Genomic DNA, 24717 nt, shown 5'->3' with positions numbered 1-24717 from the left:
AAATTTTTCAGTGAAGATAAACTCATTTTATGTTCTCCTGCAAACTCAGGCAAACCGTCTTACCAATGGCTTTGTGCTTTTGGTCACAAGGAGGACCTTATGAAAGTATGGTTCTAACAGGAAACCATAGTTACTCTTGCAACACAACACAGAAGATACTTGTGAAGTCAGATATATGGGCATTTTACCCCGTACACCAAGCAAGAAGTCTTTTCACAGGAGATACCAACTGGTTGCCCTCTTAATTCAGTTCAATTCTGCGTCTTCCTACCTGGAGGCAGCTTCAAATCCCAAGGTTGAGGATTCAGTCCTGCGAGACTGCCCCACTTCAGATGCCACTTGCAAGCCTGGTGCTTCACTTGTGCTTCCAGATGACTGACTATAGATCTAGCTTCTCCCCACTTCCTCCTTGGTTTGGTCAAATTGCTAGAGCAGTGCTCAGATCCTAGGAAAACACTTACTTGTATTTACCAATTTATTATCAAGGATATTCCATAGGATACAAACAAGGAGATGGATAGGGCAAGCATGTGTGAGAAGGGGCATGAGGCTGCCTTACCCTATCTAGGTGTTCCACCCCTATATGCAGCTATTTGGAATCTTCCTAAACCCAGTCCTTTGCGGGGGTTTATGGAAATTTAATTATGTAGGCTGCATCCCCGGCCCTTTTCAGTTTTTATTTTGAGACAACTCACCAAGTTGCTGAGACTGACCCTGGACTTGCACTCCTCTTGTCTTAGCTGTCCAGATCACTGGGATATAGGTGTGCACAGCCACACCCAGCATGCAGGCATGATTTATTAAATTGGTGATCAACTTAACCTTCAGCCCCTGTCCCCTCCCAAGAGGCTGACAAGTGGGCTGAAAGTCCTAACCTGATCATGCTTGGTCTTATGACCAGCTCCAATCCTGAAACTGCCAAAGCTGCCCACTTACAGTCAACCCCTTAACATGCAAAGACATTACTTTGGAGATTTAGGAGTCGAATGCCAGGAAATAGGAAAAAAACTAAAATATATATTTCACAATATAACAGTGGTCCATTAGGAATCTTTTTTTTTTTTTACAGTAGGTGCTCAATAAAGGTTTATTTATTCTTTATTGTAAACAAATGGGATACATGTTTTTTCTGTTTGTACATGGAGTAACAGCATACCATTTGCATAATCATACATTCACATAGGGTAATGATGTTTGATTCATTCCATTATTTTTTCCTTCCCTCCCATGCCTCCCACCTCTCTTTTCCCTCTATACAGTCCCTCCTTCCTCCATTCTTGCCTCCCTCCCACCCCCCATTATGTGTCATCATCCGCTTATCAGTGGGATCATTTGCCTTTTGGATTTTTGAGATTGGCTTATCTCACATAGCATGATATTCTCCAGTTTCATCCATTTGACTGCAAATGCCATAATTTTATTATTCTTTATAGCTGAGTAATATTCCATTGTGTGTATGTATATATATATATATATATACACACACCACCGTTTCTTTATCCATTCATCAATTGAAGGACATCTAGGTTGGTTCCACAGTCTGGCTATTGTGAATTGAGCAGCTATGAACATTGATATGGCTGTATCTCTGTAGTATGCTGATTTTATGTCCTTTGGGTACAGGCAAAGGAGTGGGATAGCTGGGTCAAATGGTAGGTCCATTCCAAGTTTTCTAAGGAATCTCCACACTGCTTTCCAGAGTGGCTGCACTCATTTGCAGCCCCACCAGCAATGTATGAGTGTACCTTTTTCCCCACATCCTCTCCAACACCTGTTGTTGCTTGTATTCTTGATAATCACCATTCTAATTGGGGTGAGATGGAATCTTAGGATAGTTTTGATTTGCATTTCTCTTATTACTAAAGATGGTGAACATTTTTTCATATGTTTGTTGATTGCTTGTAGATCATCTTCTGTGAAGCATCTGTTCATATCCTTAGCCCATTTGTTGTTTGGGTTATTTGTATTCTTGGTGTAGAGTTTTTTGAGTTCTTTATATATTCTGGAAATTAGTGGTCTATCTGAAGTATGAGTGGCAAAGATATTCTCCCACTCTGTAGGCTCTCTCTTCGCATTGCTGATAGTTTCCTTTGCTGAGAGAAAGCTATTTAGTTTGAATCTATCCCAGTTGTTGATTCTTGCTTTTATTTCTTGTGCTATGGGAGTCCTGTTAAGGAAGTCTGATCCTAAGCCAACAAGTTGAAGATTTGGACCTACTTTTTCTTCTATAAGATGCAGGGTCTCTGGTGTGATTCCAAGGTCGTTGATCCATTTTGACTTGAGTTTTATGCAGGGTGAGAGATAGGGGTTTAGTTTCATTCTGTTGCATATGGATTTCCAGTTTTCCCAGAACCATTTGTTGAAGAGGCTATCTTTTCTCTATTGCATATTTTTGGCACCTTTGTCTAGTATTAAAAAATTGTATTTATTTGGGTTTGTGTCCGTGTCCTCTATTCTGTACCATTGATCTACCTTTCTATTTTGGTGCCAATACCATGCCATTTTTGTTACTGTTGCTTTGTAGTATAGTTGAAGTTCTGGTATTGCGATACCCCCTTCTTCATCCTGTTAAGGATTGTTTTAGCTATTCTGGGTTTCTTATTCTTCCAGATGAATTTCATGATTGCTTGCTCTATTTCTGTAAGGTACATCATTGGGATTTTAATTGGAATTGCATTGAATCTGTATAGCACTTTTGGTAGTATGGCCATTTTGACAATATTAATTCTGCCTATCCAAGAATATGGGAGATCTTTCCATCTTCTAAGGTCTTCCTTAATTTCTTTCTTCAATGTTTTGTAGTTTTCATTGTAGAGATCTTTTACCTCTTTGGTTAGATTGATGCCCAAGTATTTTATTTTTTTTTTGAGGCTATTGCAAATGGAGTTGTTTTCCTCATTTCCCTTTCAGCTGTTTCGTCACTTGCGTATAAAAATGCTTTAGATTTATGCGTGTTGATTTTATAGCCTGCTATTTTGCTGAATTCATTGATGAGGTCTAGAGGTTTTCTGGAGGAGTTTTTTGGATCCTCTAAATACAGAATCATGTCATCAGCAAATAGGGACAGCTTAAGTTCCTCTTTTCCTATTCGTATCCCTTTAATTTCTTTAGTCTGCCTAATTGCTCTGGCTAGAGTTTCGAGGACAATGTTGAATAGAAGTGGTGAAAGAGGACATCCCTGTCTTGTTCCCGTTTTTAAAAGGAATGGTTTCAGTTTTTCTCCATTAAGAATGATGTTGGCCATGGGCTTAGCATAAATAGCCTTTACAATGTTCAGGTATGTTCCTACTATCCCTATTTTTTCTAGTGCTTTCAGCATGAAGGGGTGTTGTATTTTGTCGAAGGCTTTTTCTGCGTCAATTGAAATAATCATATGATTCTTATCCTTAAGTCTATTGACATGATGGATTACGTTTATTGATTTACAGATGTTAAACCATCCTTGCATTCCAGGGATGAACCCCACTTGATCATGGTGCACGATTTTCTTAATATGCTTTTGGATATGGTTTGCCAATATTTTGTTAAGGATCTTTGCATCTATATTCATCAAGGATATTGGTCTAAAATTTTCTTTCCTTGATGTGTCTTTTCCTGGTTTGGGTATGAGGGTGATATTAGCTTCATAGAATGAGTTTGGTAGGGTATACTCTTTTTCTATTTCCTGAAATACTTAGAGAAGTATTGGAATGAGATCTTTGAAGGTCTTGTAGAACTCGGCTGAGAATCTGTCTGGTCCTGGGCTTTTCTTGGATGGTAGGTTTTTAATGGCTTCTTCTATTTCATTGCTTGATACTGATCTGTTTAAATTGTGTATGTCCTCCTGGTTCAGTTTGGGAGGAGCATATGTCTCTAGAAATTTGTCAGTGTCTTCAGTACTTTCTATTTTGTTGGAATACAGATTTTCAAAGTAGCTTCTAATTATATTATGTATCTCAGTGGTGTCTGTTGTGATATTTCCTTTTTCATCACGAATTTTAGTAATTTGAGTTTTCTCTCTCCTTCTCTTTGTTAGTGTGGCTAAGGGTTTGTCTATTTTGTTTACTTTCTCAAAGAACCAACTTTTTGTTATGTCAATTTTTTGAATAGTTTCTTTTCTTTCAATTTCATTGATTCAGCTCTGATTTTAATTATTTCCTGTCTTCTACTACTTTTGCTGTTATTCTGTTCTTTTTCTAGGGCTTTGAGCTGTAATGTTAGGCCATTTAATTGTTGACTTTTCATTCTTTTCTGGAATACGCTCCATGCAATGACTTTTCCTCTTAGTACCGCTTTCATAGTGTCCCAGAGATTTTGATATGTTGTTTCATCATTCTCATTGACCTCTAAGAATTGTTTTATCTCCTCCCTGATGTTTTCTGTTATCCATGTTTCATTCAATAGCATATTATTTAGTCTCCAGGTGTTGGAGTAATTTCTGTTTTTTATTTTGTCATTGATTTCTACTCTCAGTCCATTATGATCTGATAGAACACAAGGCAGTATCTCTGTTTTTTTGCATTTCCTAAGGGCTGTTTTGTGGCATAACATATGGTCTATTTTTGAGAAGGTTCCATGTGCTGCTGAGAAGAAAGTGAATCCGCTCGTTGATGGATGGAATATTCTATATATGTCTATTAAGTCTAGGTTATTGATTGTGTTATTGAGTTCTATGGTTTCTTTGTTTGATTTTTGTTTGATAGATCTATCTAGTGGTGACAGCGGTGTGTTAAAGTCGCCCAGAATTATTATGTTGTGGTCTATGCAATTCCTGAAATTGAGAAGGATTTGTTTGATGTACAGGGATGCACCATTGTTTGGGGCATAAATATTTACTATCGTTATGTCTTCCTGATTTATGGTTCCCTTAAGCAGTATGAAATGACCTTCTTTATCCCTTCTGACCAACTTTGGCTTGAAGTCCACTTTATCTAAGGATGGAAACCCCCACTTTTTTACTGAGTCCGTGTGCGTGGTAGGTTTTTTTTCATCCTTTCACCTTTAGTCTTTGGATGTCTTTTTCTATGAGATGAGTCTCTTTCAGGCAGCATATTGTTGGGTCTTTCTTTTTAATCCATTCTGCCAGTCTATGTCTTTTGATTGATGAGTTTAGGCCATTAACGTTCAGGGTTATTATTGAGATATGATTTGTATTCCCAGTCATTTGGCTTATTTTTGGTTTTTAAGTTGGCTTGGTTTCTCCTTTGAGTGGTTTTTCTCGTAAGGTAGTTCCTCCCTTTGCTGACCTCCATTGTTGTTTTTCATTTCCTCTTCATGGAAGATTTTGTTGAGAACATTCTGTAGTGCAGGCTTTCTATTTGTAAATTCTTTTAACTTTTGTTTATCATGGAAGGATTTTATTTCATCTTCAAATCTGAAGGTTAGTTTTGCTGGGTATAGGATTCTTGGTTGGTAACCATGTTCTTTCAGAGCTTGAAATATGTTGTTCCAGGCCCTTCTAGCTTTTAGAGTCTGGGTTGAGAAGTCTGCTGCTATCCGTATTGGTCTCCTCCTAAATGTAATTTGATGCTTTTCTCTCGCGGCTTTCAAAATCCTATCTTTATTTTGAATGTTAGGCATTTTCATTATAATGTGCCTTGGTGTGGACCTGTTGTGATTTTGTGCAAGCCTCTTGTATTTGATTTTCCATTTCATTCTTCAGGCTGGGGAAATTTTCTGATATTATTTCATTGAATAGGCTGTTCATTCCTTTGGTTTGTATCTCTGTGCCTTCCTCAATCACAATAATTCTTAAATTTGGTCTTCTCATGATGTCCCATAGTTCTTGGAGATTCTGTTCATGATTTCTTACCATCTTCTCTGTTTGGGCAACTTTATTTTCAAGATTGAATATTTTGTCTTCATTGTCTGAGGTTCTGTCTTCTAAGTGGTCTAGTCTTTTGGTGATGCTTTCCATTGAGTTTTTTATTTGGTTTATTGTCTCCTTCATTTCAAGGATTTCTGTTTGGTTTTTTTTTGAGAATCTCTATCTCTTTGTTGAAATGGTCTTTTGCTTCCTGCAGGTGCTCCTTCAGCTTATTGGTATTATCATTCATTGCCTGCATTTGCTCTCTTATCTCATCCTTGGCTTCACAAATCATCTTAATCATGTATAATCTGAAGTCCTTTTCTGACATTTCTTCTAACACACTGTCATTGGATTCTATTACTATAGAATCTAGATTTGTTTGGATCATTTTCTTCCCTTGTTTTTTCATGTTGTTCATGTATCTTCCCCTCTAGAAGTGCAGATCTGGGGTATTGCAGATTTCCCCCTCTAGGCTTATAGTGGCCCTATAGGTTTCCAAAACCCTTTCTTTAAGGGGAGATCAATATTAGCAGTGCCCAATTCAGACACTATGCAATCCTAGACCAAATAGCCCCTATGAGGACAATAACAAAATTGTCATAATAAACAGAATGAGTTCAAATATTATCTTCAGTAAAACAAACAGATTTGCAATAAGGTCTGCAGTTTCTAATGGAGGACAAAGAGGATGCAGAGGGATGTAGAATGTGGCTGTTAATGGGGTAAGAAAAGAGTATATAGAAGTTCTAGATAATAGTGAGAGTGTAATCAAAAGAAATTGGATGTTAGCATGCAAAAACGGGAGAAAGAGACTCTGAGGGAACAGGTAAACAAAAGGAAAGGAGAGCAAGAAAAGTAAAGAAATAAAAACTTAAATTTTGTCTATAAGGAGAAAAAAGAAAATCTACAGTATAACAGTCATATAGTAATGAAACCTCCCAGTGTTCAGTAGCCTGATGCATGAGAGGTACCTGACAATGAGCTTCAAGTCTCCAGCAGGCATCTCAGGATGGGATTTGCCCCACCTAAAGATGGTTGCAATGGCTTCCAGGATTATCCAAGATGGCAGCTCTGGCTTCCAAATGTGTTGGCAAATGGGGAGCTGCAGCTCAGGGTGTGGACGTGGTCAGCAGGAGGTCCTGTGGAGGCGGGATGCGGTTGGTCAGGCAGGGGTCCTGGAGGTCGGGTGTGTTTGGTGTGGTTGTGGGTTCCTGGAGGCTGGGTGCAATCAGTTGGTCTGGGATCCCAGTGATAGGGTGCAGTCAGTTGGTCTGGGGGTCTTGGTGGCAGGGAGTAGTCAGTCGATGTGAGGGCTCCAGAGGCAGGGAGTGATTGGTCGGGCTGAGGGATCCTGGAGACGGGGCTCAGTCAGTCTGGCCAGGGGACCTCCAGTGCCTGGCTGTTGTCTCAAACCATTGGGAATCTTTAAACCCTCAATACCTCAAGTATGTACTTTGCAACTAAAAGTGAATTATCGATGTTAACTTCATAAGTTAAGTTCACATTCATTAAAAAGTGTACATATTGAGGGCTGGAGGTGTAGGTCAGTGGTAGAGCACTTACCTAGCATACCTGAGGCTCTTGTTCAATCCCCATCACTGCCGAAAAATAAAAATAAGACAAAAATCATGCCTACTAATGTGCCAGTCATACAAAAATGAATGCACCTTAGTCCCTGCTCTCAAGTAGTATACTCTAGTGGGGTAGAAAGGGATGGTGTTTAGAAGTAGGTCAGAGAGCCCAGCGATTCTGGAGGCAGTCAGGAGCATCTCATCAAGGCCAGCCTGGGCAACTTAGGGACACCCTGTCTCAAAAAATGAAAAGGTCTAGGGATGTAGCCCCGTGGTGAAGTGCCTCTGCGTTCTGTCTCCAGTGCCAAAAACAAAAGTAGGACAGAAAGAGAGAAGGCTGTATAAGTGAAAAGATTGAATGGCTCATAGAAGCTGAAAATTGAGGGCATTTAGCCATTACTTAGGTGGCATCTGTGTGGCTCATCTCCAGGCTGTCTGTTTAAATTATGTGGGTAATGAAAGTTTTAATTAGTCTGGCTGACGTGTTTCCTCTTAGATCATCTGTATGTCCCTAGAAAAAAAATGTAACTTATAGAATTAACTCAAGAAACAGAAAACTCAGGTAGACTTATTAACTGTAAAGAAATGAAATCAGTAGTCAGATAAATCTTACACAGAGCACTCCAGACCCTGGTAGATTTTTAATCTCTGCCAAATATTCAAGAAATAGATAGCTCCAGTTTTAAGTGAACTCTTCCAGAGAATAGGAAAATAAAAAACTGTCCCCATAACTTAGGTTCCACAATCATAGGACAGCACAAGAAGCAAAAATTATATACCAGTGTCCCTCAGGAATTTAAGTGCAAAAATCCTGAACCAAATGTTAGCAAATTGATCTAGCGTTGTAAAAATATATAATGAATCATGACCTAGTTCAGTTTATCTGAGGAATTCAAGAAGTGTTTTTTTTTTTTTTCTTCTTTCTTTCTTCTTTTTTTTTTTTTTTTTTTGTGGGGAATAGGTGGGTACGAGGGATCCCAGGGGTGCTCACCCACTGAGCCACAATCCCAGCCCTTTTAGTTTTTATTTTGAGGCAGGGTCTCACAGAGTTGCTGAGGCTCACTTTGAACTTGTGATCCTCCCGTCTCAGACTTCTGAGTCACTAGGATAATAGGCTTGTGCCACTGCACCGGACTCACAAGCTTGTTTTGATATTAGAAAATTAATGATTTACCTTCCAACAGACCAAAAGAAAACCATATGCTATTTTAATAATTATAGGAGAACTTTCAATAAACTTTAATACCCATTTATGATTTTATATCATTTAGATTTAAATAAAAATTATTTGCTGTATACACAGCATGTGCAAGTATACATTAGAGGAATCCCTGTGGAAGACAGCTTGACATCACCTGGTAAGGGTATATGGGTCTGTACCCTACAACCCAGCACTTCACCCTTACATGTTTACCCCAGAGCAGTATTTTTCAACTTATATCTTGCTGCATATTGCTAAGAATGATGATGATTTCATGGCAGTGTTAAATACAATAGTAGAAACTACCAGTGTAGGGACTGGGGATGTAGTTTAGTGGTAGAGCCCTTGCCTAGCAAGTTCAAACCCTGCATACCACAATAAATAAATAAACAAATAGTTGTCCTGCCTTGATGAGAAACATCAGTGTATCTCATTGCAAGGGTATTAGTTTTAGAAACCTATTCCCATTCATATATCTTTATGTGTTATGTGTAGTGGGGGCTGGTTTTTTTTTTTTTTTTTTCCGGTATTGGGGATTGAACCTAGGGCCTTGTGCTTGCAAGGCAAGCACTCTACCAACTGAGCTATATCCCCAGCCCTGTGGGGGCTGGTTTTGACATGAAATGTTTTTTCACTGTGGTACCGTAAAGAAGAGTTTGAAAGCCACTATTGTAGAGAAACTAAAAGAGTGTTAATTATTTCATTTGAGCTAAATGCTGGCACCAGGCGATTCCTGTCATTAGTAGACTGGATGAAGTGTGGCACATGCATGTGGAGGCGTTTCACCTCACAGCAGAAGTGAGACCAGCTCCTGGCAACCACTGCACAATGTACTGCTTAGGAATATGTTCTAATATGACATCCTTTCTGTCTGTTTGTGTGTTTTTGGGGGGGTGGGTACTGGTGATTTAACCCAGGTCAATTTACCACTGGACTATGTCCCTTGCCTTTAAAAATTTTTTTATTTTGAGACAGGGTCTCACCAAGTTGCTTAGGGACTATCAAAATTGACTACCGTCATTTTCCTTTCTATTTGTGATTTGGACTACTCTAGGTATCTCATGTGAGCAGTATCGTGTGATATTTGTCCTTTTACGGCTGCCTGCTTCACTTAGCATGAGGTTTTCAAGTGTCATCCATGTTCTGTGTTATTCAACTCCAGCCCTGTTAAAAACTCCAGCATACTGTTGTGTTGTGTTTTAGTTTTTGGTACAGGAGTGCTTTACCCAGTCACCTCCTCAGCCTCTGTGGTGATGGGCCAAGGCAATATGGAGGGCCACACCGCACCTTTGAGCTGGAGGCAACGTACAGTATAATTGTGTGCCTGCTGCACAGATGATTTCTTCAGAGATTTTATGAGTGTATTCCTTTACCTTACAACCACGGTTGCTCTGCTTGATCCCCACCTAAAGATTGGAGACAAGGGATGTGGCTGGTTTCCGTTCTTAGCAGTTATCACATTCTTTGAAGTCCTTCTCATATTGCCACCAGGAACAAGCAGCTTTCCTAGGCACTGACCAGTGTTTAACCTAACAAGTAAGTATGCAAATTTGTGTGTGTGGGTGTGTGTGGTACTGGGAATTGAACCCAGGTGTGCTCTACCTCTGAGCTACATCTCCTGCCCATTTTATTTTTTGAAATTTGCCTGAAATTTGGCAGTTCTTCCTCAGCCTCCTGAGGAACTGGGATCACCAATGTGCTGCACCATGCCTGGCAGGATTTCTTTCCCTTTTAGGGTGGAATACTATTATTCCATTGTATGTTCCACTTACGCATGTTTCACATTTTGCTTTATCCGTGTGTGTATGTAATTACCTATGTGGATATACATTAGGATTATATTCTTTTTTTGCATAATTTGTCTTAGAGATCTTGTCATCTCAGTGTGTGCCAAAATACTCTCTTTTTAAAAAACTGGATATTAAATTCTGTAGTTGTAGATATAGCATAATTTATCTACTTGTTCTCTCATTAATGGACACTTAAGTTTTGCAAGTTTTTGTAATTACAAAGAAGATTCAACAGCTGGGCCCCGTGGGGTACACGTGTAATTCCAGCTACTTAGGGGGCTGAGGCAGTAGGATCATGAGTTCAAAGCCAGCCTCAGCAATTTAGCAGGGCCTTAAGCAACTCAGTGAGACCCTGTCTAAATAAAAAATAAAAAGGGCTAGGGATGTGACTCAGGGGTTGAGTACCCCTGAGTTCAATCCCCAGTACCACCACCACCCCCCCCCAAAAAAAAAAAAAAAACAAAGAAGAAGATGCAACGAATCTCTATTTGTGCACACACTTTTTTTTTTTTTTGGTACTAGGGATTGAACCTGGGGTACTCTACTACTGAATTGCATACCCTGCCTTTTTAAAAATTTTAAATTTTGAGACAGGGTCTTGCTAAGTTGCTTAAGGCCTCACTAAGTTGCAGAGCCTGGCTTTGAACTTGCAATCCTCCTATCTCAGCCTCCGGAGTAACTGGGATTATAGATGTGCACCACCCTGCCTGGCTTGTGCAGACCTTTTGTGCACATGGATGTTTGTATGTTTGTATTGGAAAGGTACCTGAAAATTAGGTTGCTGAGTCAAAATCTCCTGTGTTGCATATTTTACATTGATAAATATTGCCAAATCCAGTATGGTTTTGAACTTTTCCTTCCTCCATTTGTGTTCTGACTATCAGAATACTTGCATAGGACATGCGGATCTATTTATAAGAAATGTAGAGTCAAAGTAGAAGTTGCTTTTAATTTTTGAATCATGGAGACATTTCACCATACAGAACTAACTGCTTATGCAAGGTAAAATACATTGGATTAATAAAAATATTCCTTGTATTGAAACATATCTGTAATAGAAGAGCAAAGCAGAAAGATGTCCTGAAGACATGGTGATTGCTTGGTCATTTTAAACCCTGGGGAGACTTTTGTTTTCCTTAATATTTCACTGACTCCTCAGGATGTTGATGAGTGCTCTGATTTACATAATTTCGGAATGAGACTTGGCCTTGTTCCTTTTTATTTTTACTTTTAAGTAGCATAAAATAGCAAATGGCAGGAGAACCTGATGCTTAAAACTTAAGCTTCTTTGGAAAGTTACAAAACTCTTTGGTTTGACTATAATAACACCCAAATAGTAATAAAGTTTGATATAATCAATTGCAGTTTAAAAGATGTAAAAACAGGTAGTAGTTAAACTTCGTTAACAGTATAGACATTAAGAATTTATTGTGAGAAAACCGGAACAAAACATCATCAGCTTGATGTGCCAGTGGAGGAAAAAGAGCAGTGAAGCCGTTTCTAGAAGAAACCAGGCTGTGTTTGTTTTTGCAGGTCACATTGCACTTGACCAGTAACCGTCTTCTCTGATGTTTTCCTTGTGTTAGGAAATGGTTTCCCAGAATAACTGAGAAACAGTTTTAATTTAAATTAGTCTTATACACACACATACACACCACTCGTTAAAATTCAGACTGCGTGTTTTGTTTTAATTATCTGTGGGTTTTCTTTTTACCCATAAAGCAAGTAAATAGTAAAATGTAATAACTTTGACATAAGGATTTTCCCAATTATACTGCCTCAGGTTCGTGTTGTCTTAGGGTGCCCATGTGTGTATGGGGTTCCCTTTCTTGGAGGTCATGATCTTTCAACTTTTCCAGATTCTCTTGATGGTGTTAGGGACTGAACCCAAGGCCTCACACATGTTATTAATATGCACATACTATACTTCTGATAGCTACTTTCCCCTAGTCCCTTGTTTAGGGTTTTAAATGTCCCTTTAAAAAAAAAAAATTTTTTTTTTGGTTTGGTTGTAGATGGACACAATACCTTTATTTATTTTTAGATGATTCTGAGGAGTGAACCCAGTGCCTCACACATAGTAGGCAAGTGTTCTACCACACTGAGCCACATCCGCAGCCCTTAAATGTCCTTTCATAAAATTATGATAATTGGATGGTAGGATTTTTTTGAGGGGAAGGAGGGAACCAGGGATAGAACTCAGGGGCACTCAACCACTGAGACACATCACCAGCCCTAGTTTGCATTTTATTTTAGAGACAGGGTCTCCCTGAGTTACTTAGTGCCTCATTGTTGTTGAGGCTGGCTTTGAACTCTCGATCTTCCTGCCTCAGCCTCCCAAGCCACTGGGGATGGTGAAACTTTTATGTGCATGTGGTTTTGTTTTGTTTTTTTCCTTTTTTTGTTTTTTTTTTTTAAATACAGTTGTCAAAACTATGTCAGTCCCCTCCTTCTCCCCTTACCCCGCCCCACAAAATTGCTGATCTGTGAAATTCAGAAGTCTGGATATCATTGTGATAAAGCCTTTTCCCAAAAGACTAAGAGAATCCTGGCATGCACTGGTTTTTATGTGCTCAGTGCATTTTGTCAGAGCATTTTTCTACAATAGTAGAAAAAGCCTAACATCTTAAAAAAATGATTTACATTTTGCTTGTAAATTTAAGTGTGTGGGCTTTTTGTTTTGAGACAGGTATTTTTTTCTCAGATTGGTCTCACACTCAAGCACTCCAGTAATCCTTCTGCCCTAACTTCCTGAGAAACTGAGGCTGCAGACATATTCTACCACACATGGCTTGTTTTTCAATTTAGAAGTTGTACTTTGGTTCCATTTTTACCCTCCCTTCCCTTGTTTTATTTAAGTTTTTGATATCTGAACTGATTTTATTTCTTAGTATGAAGTTTGTTTTATTAGAATAAGAATTAAGATTTGGACTGTAGCTGGGCATGGTGGCATGTGCCTCTTAATCTTAGCTACTTGGGAGGCTGAGGTAGGAGGCTAGACTGAGCAACTTGGCAAGATCCTACCTCAAAATTAAAAATAGGACTGGAATGTTTAAAGAAAAAGGGGTTGTCTTGTTGACTTTAAAACACATTTCTAAAGCTGTTCTTGTTTATTCATTCAGCATGCTAAAGTGCTGAGTGCTTAGATTGTATGTCAGGTACTAAGTATAGAAAGTAGAATTATTTTCTTTTGTGCCCTAATGAGAGGAAGACGGGGGAAGCAGGCACACAGCTACAGTACAGTAATTGTCAGCATGCAGGCAGGTACTGAATATTTTGGGAGTAGGGAAGGAAAGGTATGATTTATTTGAATTGAGCATTTCTGTAGCCTAGTGCAATTTGAGTTTGCTACTGTTACACTATGATTATTTGCTTTTTTTTTTTTTTTTTTCTTTTTTTCTCTTTGCAGTTTTCTTTCTTAAATAATTATGTTTCCCCCTTTCCCTGAACTGGGAATTGAATGTAGGGGTACTTTACCACTGAACTACATCCCAACCCTTTAAAAGTTTTGAGACTGTCTTGCCAAGTTGCTCACACTGACGTTGAACTTGTGATCCTCCTGCCTCAGCTTCTCAAGTTGCTGGAAGTATAGGCATGTGCCACCAGGCCTGGCACAGTACCTTTTTTTTTATCATTTGTACTTAATAGCAACAACAAATCCTTTGCATATTACATATTGGTAAAGAGCGCAGCCCTAAGAACTGGTCCATTTCTAATGACTTTGCAGATCATCAGTTGCTTTCATTTAATATCCGCCATTGTAAAGAATGGTAAGAAAGTAGACAGATGGGGGGGATAAGAGAAGAATGGAGGAACTATGGAGTGTGTAGAGGGAAATGGGGCAGGAGAGATGGGGGAGGAAATACGGTGGACTGAGACAGACATCATTACCCACGTACGAATGGTGTGAATCTATGTTGTGCACAACCATAGAAACGAAAAGTTGTACCCATTTGTGTACAGTGAATCAAACTGCAGTCTGTAAAAATACAATATATATCTAAAAAAAAAAGAAAGAAAGTAGACAAATGGGAAATTTGGGGAAATACTTTGTTTTTCTATTTCATTAAAGGGAGTCCTAATTGAGTAACACTGTGTTAACTATTAAAATAAAACTCCAGCTGACATCTGTTATTAAATTTGGAATACTTTATAGAAACAGCTCTGAATTTTGCATCTCAGAGTAGCTGACAGTTTGCTAATAGCTATAGTAGTTATGCCAAATTATTCTATTCCTAGACTTTGTCAAAACATGGACTGTAAGGAGCTAAGGAGTTTTTAGATTATGAGCTTTGGCTAATACAGATAAATAGTATATTCATGTGATCAAAACACCCATTGAGTATGCAATGGTTTTTACCTTTTGTCCAAAAGATCAATCTGTAAGTGGCAGACTATTACTTGAAGAAACAGTAGTTTTAAAAAAATCTTTATCCTTCCACCTGTCATTCCCTGAAAGCCTGTGTAGCCATTACTGCTCAGCCTGCATGCTTGCCTCTGTGACTTCCTTATCCTGGTGGTACCCGCAGGTTTTCCTCCCTGCCTGCTCAAGCTTCTTTTTGTACCATAGGTCATCCATCATACAGTGTCCTGTTTTGAAATTATTCACTTAGGTATGTGTCTTTACCCTTACTGGGATAATCTGTGAGAGCAAATAGTGGCATGTCCTCCTTTGAACCCTCTGTGGGGTCCAGGAATACAGCAGATATTACATTTTTGAATGTATGCAGTAAGGTAGAATTTTATATTTGATCATTTTTCCACTTCCTATAACTCTTATTTGACATGGTACGAAATAATGATAATAATGGTGGCATATTAATAAGGCCTATTATTATCTTAAATGAATCATATTATGATATTCTGTAAATTCCTCATTTCACAGTATTTTATGTTTTCAAGAGTAGCATTTTGTACTTTTATAGCCACTGAGCGGGGTAACTTCTTGATTTCATAATGATATCTGTGTAAGTTTGCTGCTTTGTCCTTGAAGCCTCAGGAATCCTTGTGCAAGTGAGGAATGCTGTAGGTTCTTTTGCTCAATTCAACTCCCTCATTGTTTGTTTTGTTTTGTTTTTTGATTTTTTTGGTACCAGGGATTGAACCCAGGGGTGCTTAACTACTGAGCCACCCTTTTTGTATTTTATTTAGATAAAGAGTCCCAATGAGTTACTTAGCACCTTGCTAAGGTGCTGAGGCTGGCTTTGAACTGGTGATCCTCCTGCCCCAGTTTCCTGAGCCACTGAGATTACAGGCATGTGCCACTACTCCTGGCTGCTTTGTTGTTGTTGTTAGAAGGAATTGAACCCAGGGGTGCTTTACCACTGAGCTACATTTTTTTTTTTTTCCAACAGGGTCTCACTAAATTACCCAGGCTGGCCTTGAATTTGTAATGTTCCTGCCTTTGCCTCCCTAATAGCTGGAATTATGGTTTGCACTGCTGTGCCTGGCCAGCCCCTCATTCTGTATGTCTCAGTGCTTCATTTTACTATCATTATGACTTCACTTTTTTCTTTTTCACTTTACTACTGAGCTATGTCTCTAGTTATTTTTATTTTTTATTCTGATGGGGTCTTACTACATGGCTGAGGCTGGCCTTGAATTTATGATCCTCTTGCCTCAGCCTCTCTAGTAACTGGGATTATAGGCATGCACCACCATGCCCAGATCCTTATTATGTTTTAAAAAACCCTTTGAAATTGTGAAGAATAAACTTTATTGCATTTTAAATCTTCAGCTTCCTTTTAGGTACATGATGGGAATTCCAACTTTATAAAGACCTATTTGCTTTAAGAGGATTGATTGTCAGATATCTAGTTGTATAGGAACCAGAGTCACAGGTTAATAACATATAATGCATAGTGAGGAAATTTAGTTCCCATATTTCACATGTGCATCAGTGAACGTGATTTTTGTGAAACTGTTCAAAAGAAAACTTTCTTACTTTTTGCATTTGTATTAGGTCTTCTCATTTTCCTCAAAAGTGATGAAGTTTTGGGGGAAACACAAACTGAAGTTAACCTGATAGAATCCAAGCTCCTTGAAGGCAGAAACCATTCAGAGGAGCACCAAGTTTATAGGCGTCGCTATTTTGGATTTCTTTGAGTTGGTTAGCTCTCATAGACCTTGAGTTTCCTCCGGTAAACTGTGTCATTTGTTAGTATGTGCTGTCTTTGTAGAATCATTATGAAGTGGGTAAGAACTTTCCTTTTTTAAGGCTAGAGAGCTTTTCCTTTATTACTGTGTGACTTACCCTAAGTCACACAGCATTAAAGCTGGAAGCAGTAGCTATATCTACCAGTCTGAAAGTCTTAATTTTAATTTTTACCTCAGAAGGGCACCTTGGATTTTAGAAAGTGATTTTGGGCTAGGGATATGTCTTAGTTTTAAAGCACTTGCCTAGCATGTGTGAATCCCTGGGTTTACTCCAAAGCACCCAAACAGAAAGAGAAACTGGTATTTATTTAAATGGATTTGATGGGCTGGAGTCGTGGCTCAGTGATAGAGTGCTTGCCTAGCATTCGGGAGGCACTGGGTTCGATTTATGTATAAATAAATAAATAAGTGTCCATCAACAACTAAAAAAAATTTTTAAATAAAAAAATGAATTTGATATAGTAATTTTTTAGGGGAAAAAAGTTCTCTTGCTGGGCATTATGGCACACGTCTGTAATCCCAGTGGCTCGGGAGGTTGAGGCAGGAGGATTACAAGTTCAAAGCCAGCCCTAGCAATTTAGTAGTGAGGCCCTAAGCAACCGAGAGAGACACTGTCTCAAAATAAAAAATAAAAAGACCTGGGGATGTCAGGAGTTGAGTGCTCCTGGGCTAAGTCCCCAATAATCTCCCCCCCCCCCCCAAAATTATCCTGGGCCAATTAGATGGTTTCTTAAACACCTCTTTCTTGACCTGGCAGTGGGTGACTAGGTGTGGCTTGTGAGCCTGGCAACAGACTCTCAGGCCAGTGTACACCTTACAAGTTTAGAATTTGCCAGACATGGTGGTGCATGCCTGTAATCCCAGTGACTCAGGAAGCTGAGGCAGGAGGATTACAAGTTTGAGGACAGCCTCAGCAATTTAGCAAGGCCCTAAGTAATTTGGCAAGACCCTGTCTCAAAAATAAAAAGGGCCGGGGATATAGCTCAGTTGTAGAGTACCCCAGGGTTCAATCCCCAGTGCCAAAAAGAAGAAGAAGAAAAAAAAAAGAAGAAGAAGAAGAAGAAAAAGTTCAGAATTTGCCAGTCATGATGGCCTGCACCTAATTCCAGATATTCAAGAGGCTGAGATAGGAAGATCCCAAGTTCAGGGCCCACTTGCACATCTTAATATAGACCCTATCTCAAAAAATTTTTAAAGGGCTGGAACTGTATCTCGGAGGTAGACAACTCCGAGTTCAACCCCCAGTACTTGGGGGAGGGGAGGTCAGAATTCAAGGGATCAGAGGTATATACTAATTATGACCAATAAAATATCTTGGCAATATCCAATGACATACATGGGTTTGGGTCTGCTATTCCTGAGAAATGGTGTAATTTTTTTTTTTTTTTTTTTTTTTTTTTTTGTGGTGGTGGGGATCGAACTCAGGAACTTGTGCTTACAGCGCAGAAATGGTGTAATTTTTAAATAAAATCATGTGAGGTCAGCATAAGGGTGTTCTGAGTAGAAATGCCTTAAACTTTGGGCTCATCTGAATGGACTTTGCCTTCAAGGAGCTTGGATTGATTCCATTAAGTTAACTTCAGTTTGTGTTTGTCCTGAAACTCCATCACTTTGAGGAAAATGAGACGACTTAATACAAACGTTAAGAGGTTTCTTTTAAACACTTTGACAAATATCACATTCATTGAGTGAATGGGAAACATTTTGTAGGGCCTTTTGGCATGAAAACAAGAAAAACTCAGCTTTAGGATGCCTCCGTGTCCTCAGGGAGTATACGTGATGGTTCCATTACCTAATCATGGAAGTGAAAATGAAGGGCCATGCAAATTGGCACTGGGCATGTAATTACTGAGGTATTGAGCCCACTCCTGGTGTTCTCCTCGGCATCTGTGCCAGGGTCAGGCTAGCAAAAATGCCTTCAGGGGTCTGAGGCTTGGTGTGTTTGTGGACAGAGAAATGGCTGAGTGGCTCATACAGCATGTGTTGAGACTTGCCAGTTGTACTCTTAGAAGATTTGGAAAGGGAGTAAGTTGTTTTGTTGAATCAAACAGATTTATTTTGCTTGGGGAAAAAATAGAGCATAAATGACCTTTGTAGTCTCCATTGATTCAGTTTGTTCTGAAGCAGACCTTCTTAGGCTCATAGTCTGTGAGAATCTCATGCAAAGTAACCAGGCACGATAGCGCACGCCTGTAATCCCAGCATTTCGGTAGGCTGAGGCAGGAGGATGGCAAGTTCAAGGCCAGCCTGAGCAACATAGTGAGATCCTGTCTCAAAATACAAAAAAGGCCTGGGATGTAGCTCAGTGATACAGTACGCCGGGTTCAATCTCTCTCCCTCTCCCTTCTCACCTACACATACACAAACACAAGAATGTTGTACAAGGGATAACTGTATTTAATTCAATTTGAACCAAGTAGCCAAACTCAAGAAGTCCATTTCTTTGGACTCTTAACAGTGATTTTAGATCAGAAGGGAGTTAATAAAGTAATTCAATAAATTAGGAAAATGGCCAATAGGAAGTAATAATATGCAGGGCAACAAGAAAGAGAAAGTTTTGAAAGTGATTTTTTTTTGTTTTTAGTAATAGAAGTCACCATTTTTTTTTTCCTTCTGCCAGAAAAACATTTCTGACTTTTACTTTGTATTTCACATGAATGTACCTGCTTTTAATACAGGAGTTAAGACTGGAGATGGAGATATCTGTTCACTGAAATATAGCTCACTCAAGTGGGGGTGGGAAAAGGCCTTAGGTTCTTTATGTAATGTAGTTGAAAGCAAATTAATTATGATGCTCTTGGTTTTGGGGGATGGAGAGAAATGCAACTCTTGCATGGTCACTGCCTCTCCCCCGACACTACCAGGAGTGTTTGGGCCACCCTGTCACCCAGCGGCTGCTGGCTACCCATTATCACTAAGATTCTGGCAGCCAAGTTGCTAGGACACATTTGCAATATTGTGAGCTGTACACCTATTCAGTAGATGAACCATTTTTGGAAGTGATGAATTTTGATTCATGTTTCCATTTTCCTTAATTGATCATTCTTCCAGCTTTTAAAGCTGTGCACAACTAGTAAATGAATTACAGGAGAGTCAGACATGAGGTGGGAGTGCTCCATCCTCTCTTCTCCCCTCCCCCTCATCTTTTGCGACGTTTCAGATCTTTCTCAAAGTCTCAAAGCATATTTTCTCCCTATTTCTTATTCCTTTTATCAGTTCTACAGAGAATGCTGGATATTTGTAAGGTGAGGTGGCATAGCGAATGGTCTGGGTGGATGTGTATGGAACAAGGCGAGTGTATTAAAGAATAATAAAATTATCTCAGATGTCTCTTCAAGAAAGAACTGGCATGCTGAGTGGGGTGGCGCTCACCTGTAATCCCAGTGGCTTGGGAGGCTGAGGCTGAAGGACCACAAGTTCAAAGCCAGCCTCAGTCGCTTAGTGAGGTCCTAAGCAACTCAGCGAGACTCTGTCTCTAAATAAAATATAAAAAAGGACTGGGCATGTATGGCTCAGTGGTTAAGTGTTCCTGGATTCAATCCTCAGTACCAAAAAAGAAAAAAGGCTGGCTGGCTACCTCTAAAGGAGTGTAGCTGAAGTTATTAGCCTCTTCAAGGTCAGCCCCCACTTTGGAGTCAAGGTCATGCTCTTCCTAAAGGGGTCCCAACCAGTGGCTAACCAAAGCAGTATGTGTGAGCTTTTCCTTGTCCCTGTACTGTGTTTCTTTAACTGGCCGTCTGTGCTAGCTCTCACAGGCTTGTGCATCGTGGCCTGCCCGCCCAGTCCTGCTTCTTCCTGTCACAGAAGTTACTCATCAGTCAACCTTTTCATTCCTACTACTGTTGAGCATCTGCTCCCTGAAGAATCTATCTGGAGACACAGTTCTTACATAAATCGCCCTGTTTCCTTAATTTTACCATTTTTACCTCAGGCCTTGCATGTATCAGTGGGTTGCCTTCCTCTGTACATTTATGGACTTTCTAGAAAATTTAAGGAATACAGACAAGTACAAAGAGGAAAATACTAAAATTATGTGTATCTCCACTAGAAATAACTACTGATAATAGCTTATTTGGGTAAACTTTAGACAAGTGCATAAGTACTTGGCTCAGTGAATCTTTCACGAACAGAACACGTCCATATAATCAGTACCCAATCAGGAAACAGAACTTTACTAGCACTTTAGGGGCTTCGCAGTTGGTCACCACTCTCCTCATTTGTAACATAAGGTAATTTGCCTAGTTTTAAAATTGACATAAATATAATCATGTAGTATGTATTCTTACCGTCTTTTGCTTAGTATTATGTCTGCAAGATTTATCTGTGAATGTACTTGTCATTCTGGGTGTATAATATTTCATTGTGTGAATGTGCCACCATTTATCTTTTCTAGACATTTGGGTTATTTCAGTTTTTTATTGCCTGGATCCGTTATGATGTTTCTATTGTAAATATTGTATTATATGTTAGATTTTAGCTAGTTAATTATTCTGGGAGCATTTATTATGCTCTTAAGTGACTCATGTAAAAGCTGGAATAAAATATTTTTGTTTTGCTTTTGCAGCTCTGAGAATCAAACCCAAGTCTTGTATGTACAAACTCTCTGTCACTGAGCTATGCCCCTAGCCTCAAAATGTTATTCTTAACTCACATTCTCAGAATGTTATTACTCTTTGCAGGACCAGTTAGTTTTTCCTTTTGAAGTTCACAGTCTTGGATCATTGTTACTGACCATTGGAGGCTAGCTTTTTACTCTCTTTGCTGTCTGTGTGTCAGATTTTCAAGTTAAAGGAAGTATTGGAGAACAAGTTTTCCAGTTTTAAGGCTATACCAGAACTTGGGTGCCTTCCTGGTTTTCAGTGGCCGTGGTGGTGTAATCAAGTTCTTTGTGGGTGGGCTTGGATTTTGAGCTCCTCCTGTTAGGTTAAGGTGGCTCGCAACTAGTGTGGGGAGGTGCTGAAGAGAAGAGGTCATAGGGAGGGAGGGAGAGCTGAACAGCATAGGTCCTGAGCTGTCGATAAGAGTGCACACTGACATTTGTTTCTTACCTACTCTAGCTGTCAAGTGGAATGTCATGGCCAGCTCCTCGGACAGTGAAGATGATAGTTTCATGGCTGTGGACCAAGAAGAAACTGTGCTGGAAGGGACAATGGAGCAAGATGAGGACCCCCACCCGGTATTGGATGTTTTGGAGACGAGACATGACAGGTCCATGTCTGAGCTGCCAGAAGAGGTTCTGGAGTATATCCTGTCCTTCCTCTCACCGTATCAGGAACACAAAACCGCAGCCCTTGTCTGCAAACAGTGGTATCGACTTATCAAAGGTACTGTGAAGGAGAAATCTTTATTAATAAGCCCTTTAAAATTGTGTTCAATGATTTATTTTTAGATTCCCAACTTCCTTTCTCCCTTAAATGTATTATGAGTATAAAATGACTATTAGACAACCCATTTTCCTTTTGTTATATTGGTTAGTTTTATGAATAGCTTAAATATGTAGTATTTAAAATGAGGATTTGCAGTTTTAAAATGAGAATTCTTTTAAAAATCTTCATATTCTTAAAGGTGATTTAGAAAATTCTGTTTGTTCTTGAATAGGCAGAGTAGGCATGGCTATGAGAGAATGATAAAAGCTAACATGAATATGCTCTTACCATGTGTCAAGCACTGTTTTAACTGCTTTAGTCTCAGAGCAAATACAAATAGAATATACTTCATTTTAGGACACTGAGGGAGGCAGTTAACTAACTTAACCAAGGTCACACAAGTAGTAAATGAAGGATCCAAGATTCACAGTCGATTTGGCTTTAGAGTCCTTGTTCTTAACTAGGAGATATAGATACACATATATATTTTAAAAAAATCTCTCAAAGTAGCTAATTTTCGCAACACATGATCATGAAAGCATTTACTTCTTAATTTTATCTCTAAGAAGCACAGGCTCTATGTGCATTTTTTTTACTTTTTCTTTTTGTGTTTCATGGCGCTGGGGATTGAACTCACAGCCTAATACGTGCTAGGCAAGTGCTTTACCTCTGAGCTACATCTACAGCTCTTTTTAAAAATTTTATTTTGGGAAGGGTCTTGCCAAGTTGCCCGGGCTGGCCTCACAGTTGGAATCCTCTTGCTTTACCCTCCTGAAGAGCTGGGATTCCAGGCATGTATCACCATGCTCAGGTGAATTCACTCTTGACAGTGTGCATTCTGTGTGTTTGAGCACATGTGCAGCATGTATCCACTGTTAGAGTGTAGCTTAGTAATGTCATGATCTGGAAGTCCTCTGCGCTTTGCCTGGTCGTCCTTCCCTTTCCCCTGTCCCTGCACTGACTGATCTTTCTTCTGTCTCCATTGTTTCGCCTTATTCCAGAATGTCATATAGCCCTTCAGAGCGGCTTCCCTCACTTAGTAATGAACATTTCAGTTTTCTCCATGTCTGTTCTTGGGTGGTTAGCTCATTTCTTGTCTGGATGAATCATAGTTCATTTATTCATTCACCACTAAAAGACATCTTGCTTTTGAAGTGGCCGTACCATTTTGTATCACCACCAGCAACAGATAAGAGTTCCTGTTCCACATCCTCAACAGTATATTTAGTTGTCATTGTTTTGGAATTTCCCCATTAAAATAGGCATGTAGTAGTTTGTCATTTTAATTTGCATTTATCTGATGATAAATTATATGGAGTATCTTTTCATCTGCTTACTTATCCATATATCTTTGGTTAGGTGACTGTTAAGGTCTTTGGCCTGTTTGTAAAAACTGAACTTCTTTTATTGTTGAGTTTCTGGGAGTACTGTGTATGTTTTGGATAATACTCCTTTATCAGATAAATCTTTTGCAAATATTTTCTCCCACTTTGCATCCTGTCCTTTCATTCTCTTGACATTGTTTTTAACAGAGTGGAAAATTGTAATTCTTTGGGAGGGGGACATTGGGAATTAAATGCAGGAGTACTTTTCCATTGAGCCGTTTATATCCTCAACCATTTTTATTTTTTATTTTGGGACAAGGTCTTATTAAGTTACTCAGGCTGGCCTCGAACTTGGGATCCTATTGCCTTAGCTTCCCAAGTTGGTGGGATTATAGGCATGTGTCTCTGCATCCAGCCAGAAATTTCAGTGAGATCCAGTTTATCAGTTCTTTCTTTCATGAGTTGTGCCTCTGATGTTGTACCTAAAAAGTGATCTTCAAGCCCAGGATCATCTAGATTTTCTGTTACCTTCAATGAGTTTTATATAAAGTTTTGCATTTTACATTTGGGTCTCTGATCCATTTTGAGTTAGTTTTGATGAAGGGAGTCTAGGTTCCTTTTTTTTGATTGTAGATAAGCAGAGTTCAGCACCACTTGTTGTAAAAGGCTCTTTCCTCCATTTTCTTGGCTTTGCTCCCTTGTTGAAGATGGTGTTGAGCCAGACCAGTGGCTCCTGCCTATAATACCAGTGGCTCAGGAGGCTGAGTCAGGAGGATTGCTAGTTCAAAGCCAACCTCAGCAACTTAGCAAAACCCTAAGCAACTCAGCAAGACCCAGTCTCTAAATAAAATATTAAAAAGGGCTGGGGATATGGCTCAGTGGTTGAGTGCCCCTGGGTTCAATCCCTGGTAACCAAAAAAAAAAAAAAAAAAGGTGTTGAGTATATTTGGGTCTTTTTCTGGGCTTTCATTCTGTTCCATTGTTTATTCTGTTGTCAATACCCCACCAACTTGAGTGCTGTTGCTTTATAATAAGTCTTGAATTCAGGTAGTATGAGTCTTCTGACTTTGCTTTTCTCCTTCAATATTAGGTTGGCTATTAGGGACTTTTGCTTCTCCACATAAACTTGAAAATCAGTTTGTTGAAATCCATAAAATAACCTGCTGGGATTTTGATTAGGACTGCATTGAATCTCTAGCTCAAGTTGGGAAGAATTGGTATCTAACAATATTTTGTCTTTCTGCCCATGAGCAAGGAATATCTTTCCATTTATTTATTCTATTTTTAAATTTTATTTAATTTTTGGTGCAGGGAATTAAACCCAGGGCTTTATGCAGACAAGGTAGGTTCTCTATTACCAAGATATCTCTAAACCCCTTTCCTTTTATTTAATTCTTGTATTTCTTTCATCAGAATTTTGTAGTTTTCTTCATATGGACCTCGTACATGTTTTCATTAGGTTTATACCTAAGTAATTTTTTGGTGCTAACATAAATGGCATTGTTTTTAATTTTAAACTC

At 39.1% G+C, this 24717-nt stretch overlaps 1 protein-coding gene across 1 annotated transcript in view; it reads left to right on the top strand.

Moving 5' to 3' along the window:
* FBXO42 (F-box protein 42) overlaps nt 1-24717 on the top strand; it is a 98979-nt gene that overhangs the window by 17120 nt on the left and 57142 nt on the right. The window contains exon 2 of the mRNA XM_079117359.1: nt 21564-21830. Coding sequence (XP_078973485.1) covers nt 21581-21830 — 250 coding nt within the window. The 5' untranslated portion in view covers nt 21564-21580. The remainder of the gene's footprint in view (nt 1-21563; nt 21831-24717) is intronic.

The sequence above is a fragment of the Sciurus vulgaris genome, assembly GCF_902686455.1.
Source record: "Sciurus vulgaris genome assembly, chromosome: 1".
Lineage (NCBI taxonomy): Eukaryota > Metazoa > Chordata > Mammalia > Rodentia > Sciuridae > Sciurus > Sciurus vulgaris.
The sequence above is the reverse complement of the archived record's forward strand: the minus strand, read 5'-3'. Positions and strand labels throughout refer to the sequence as shown.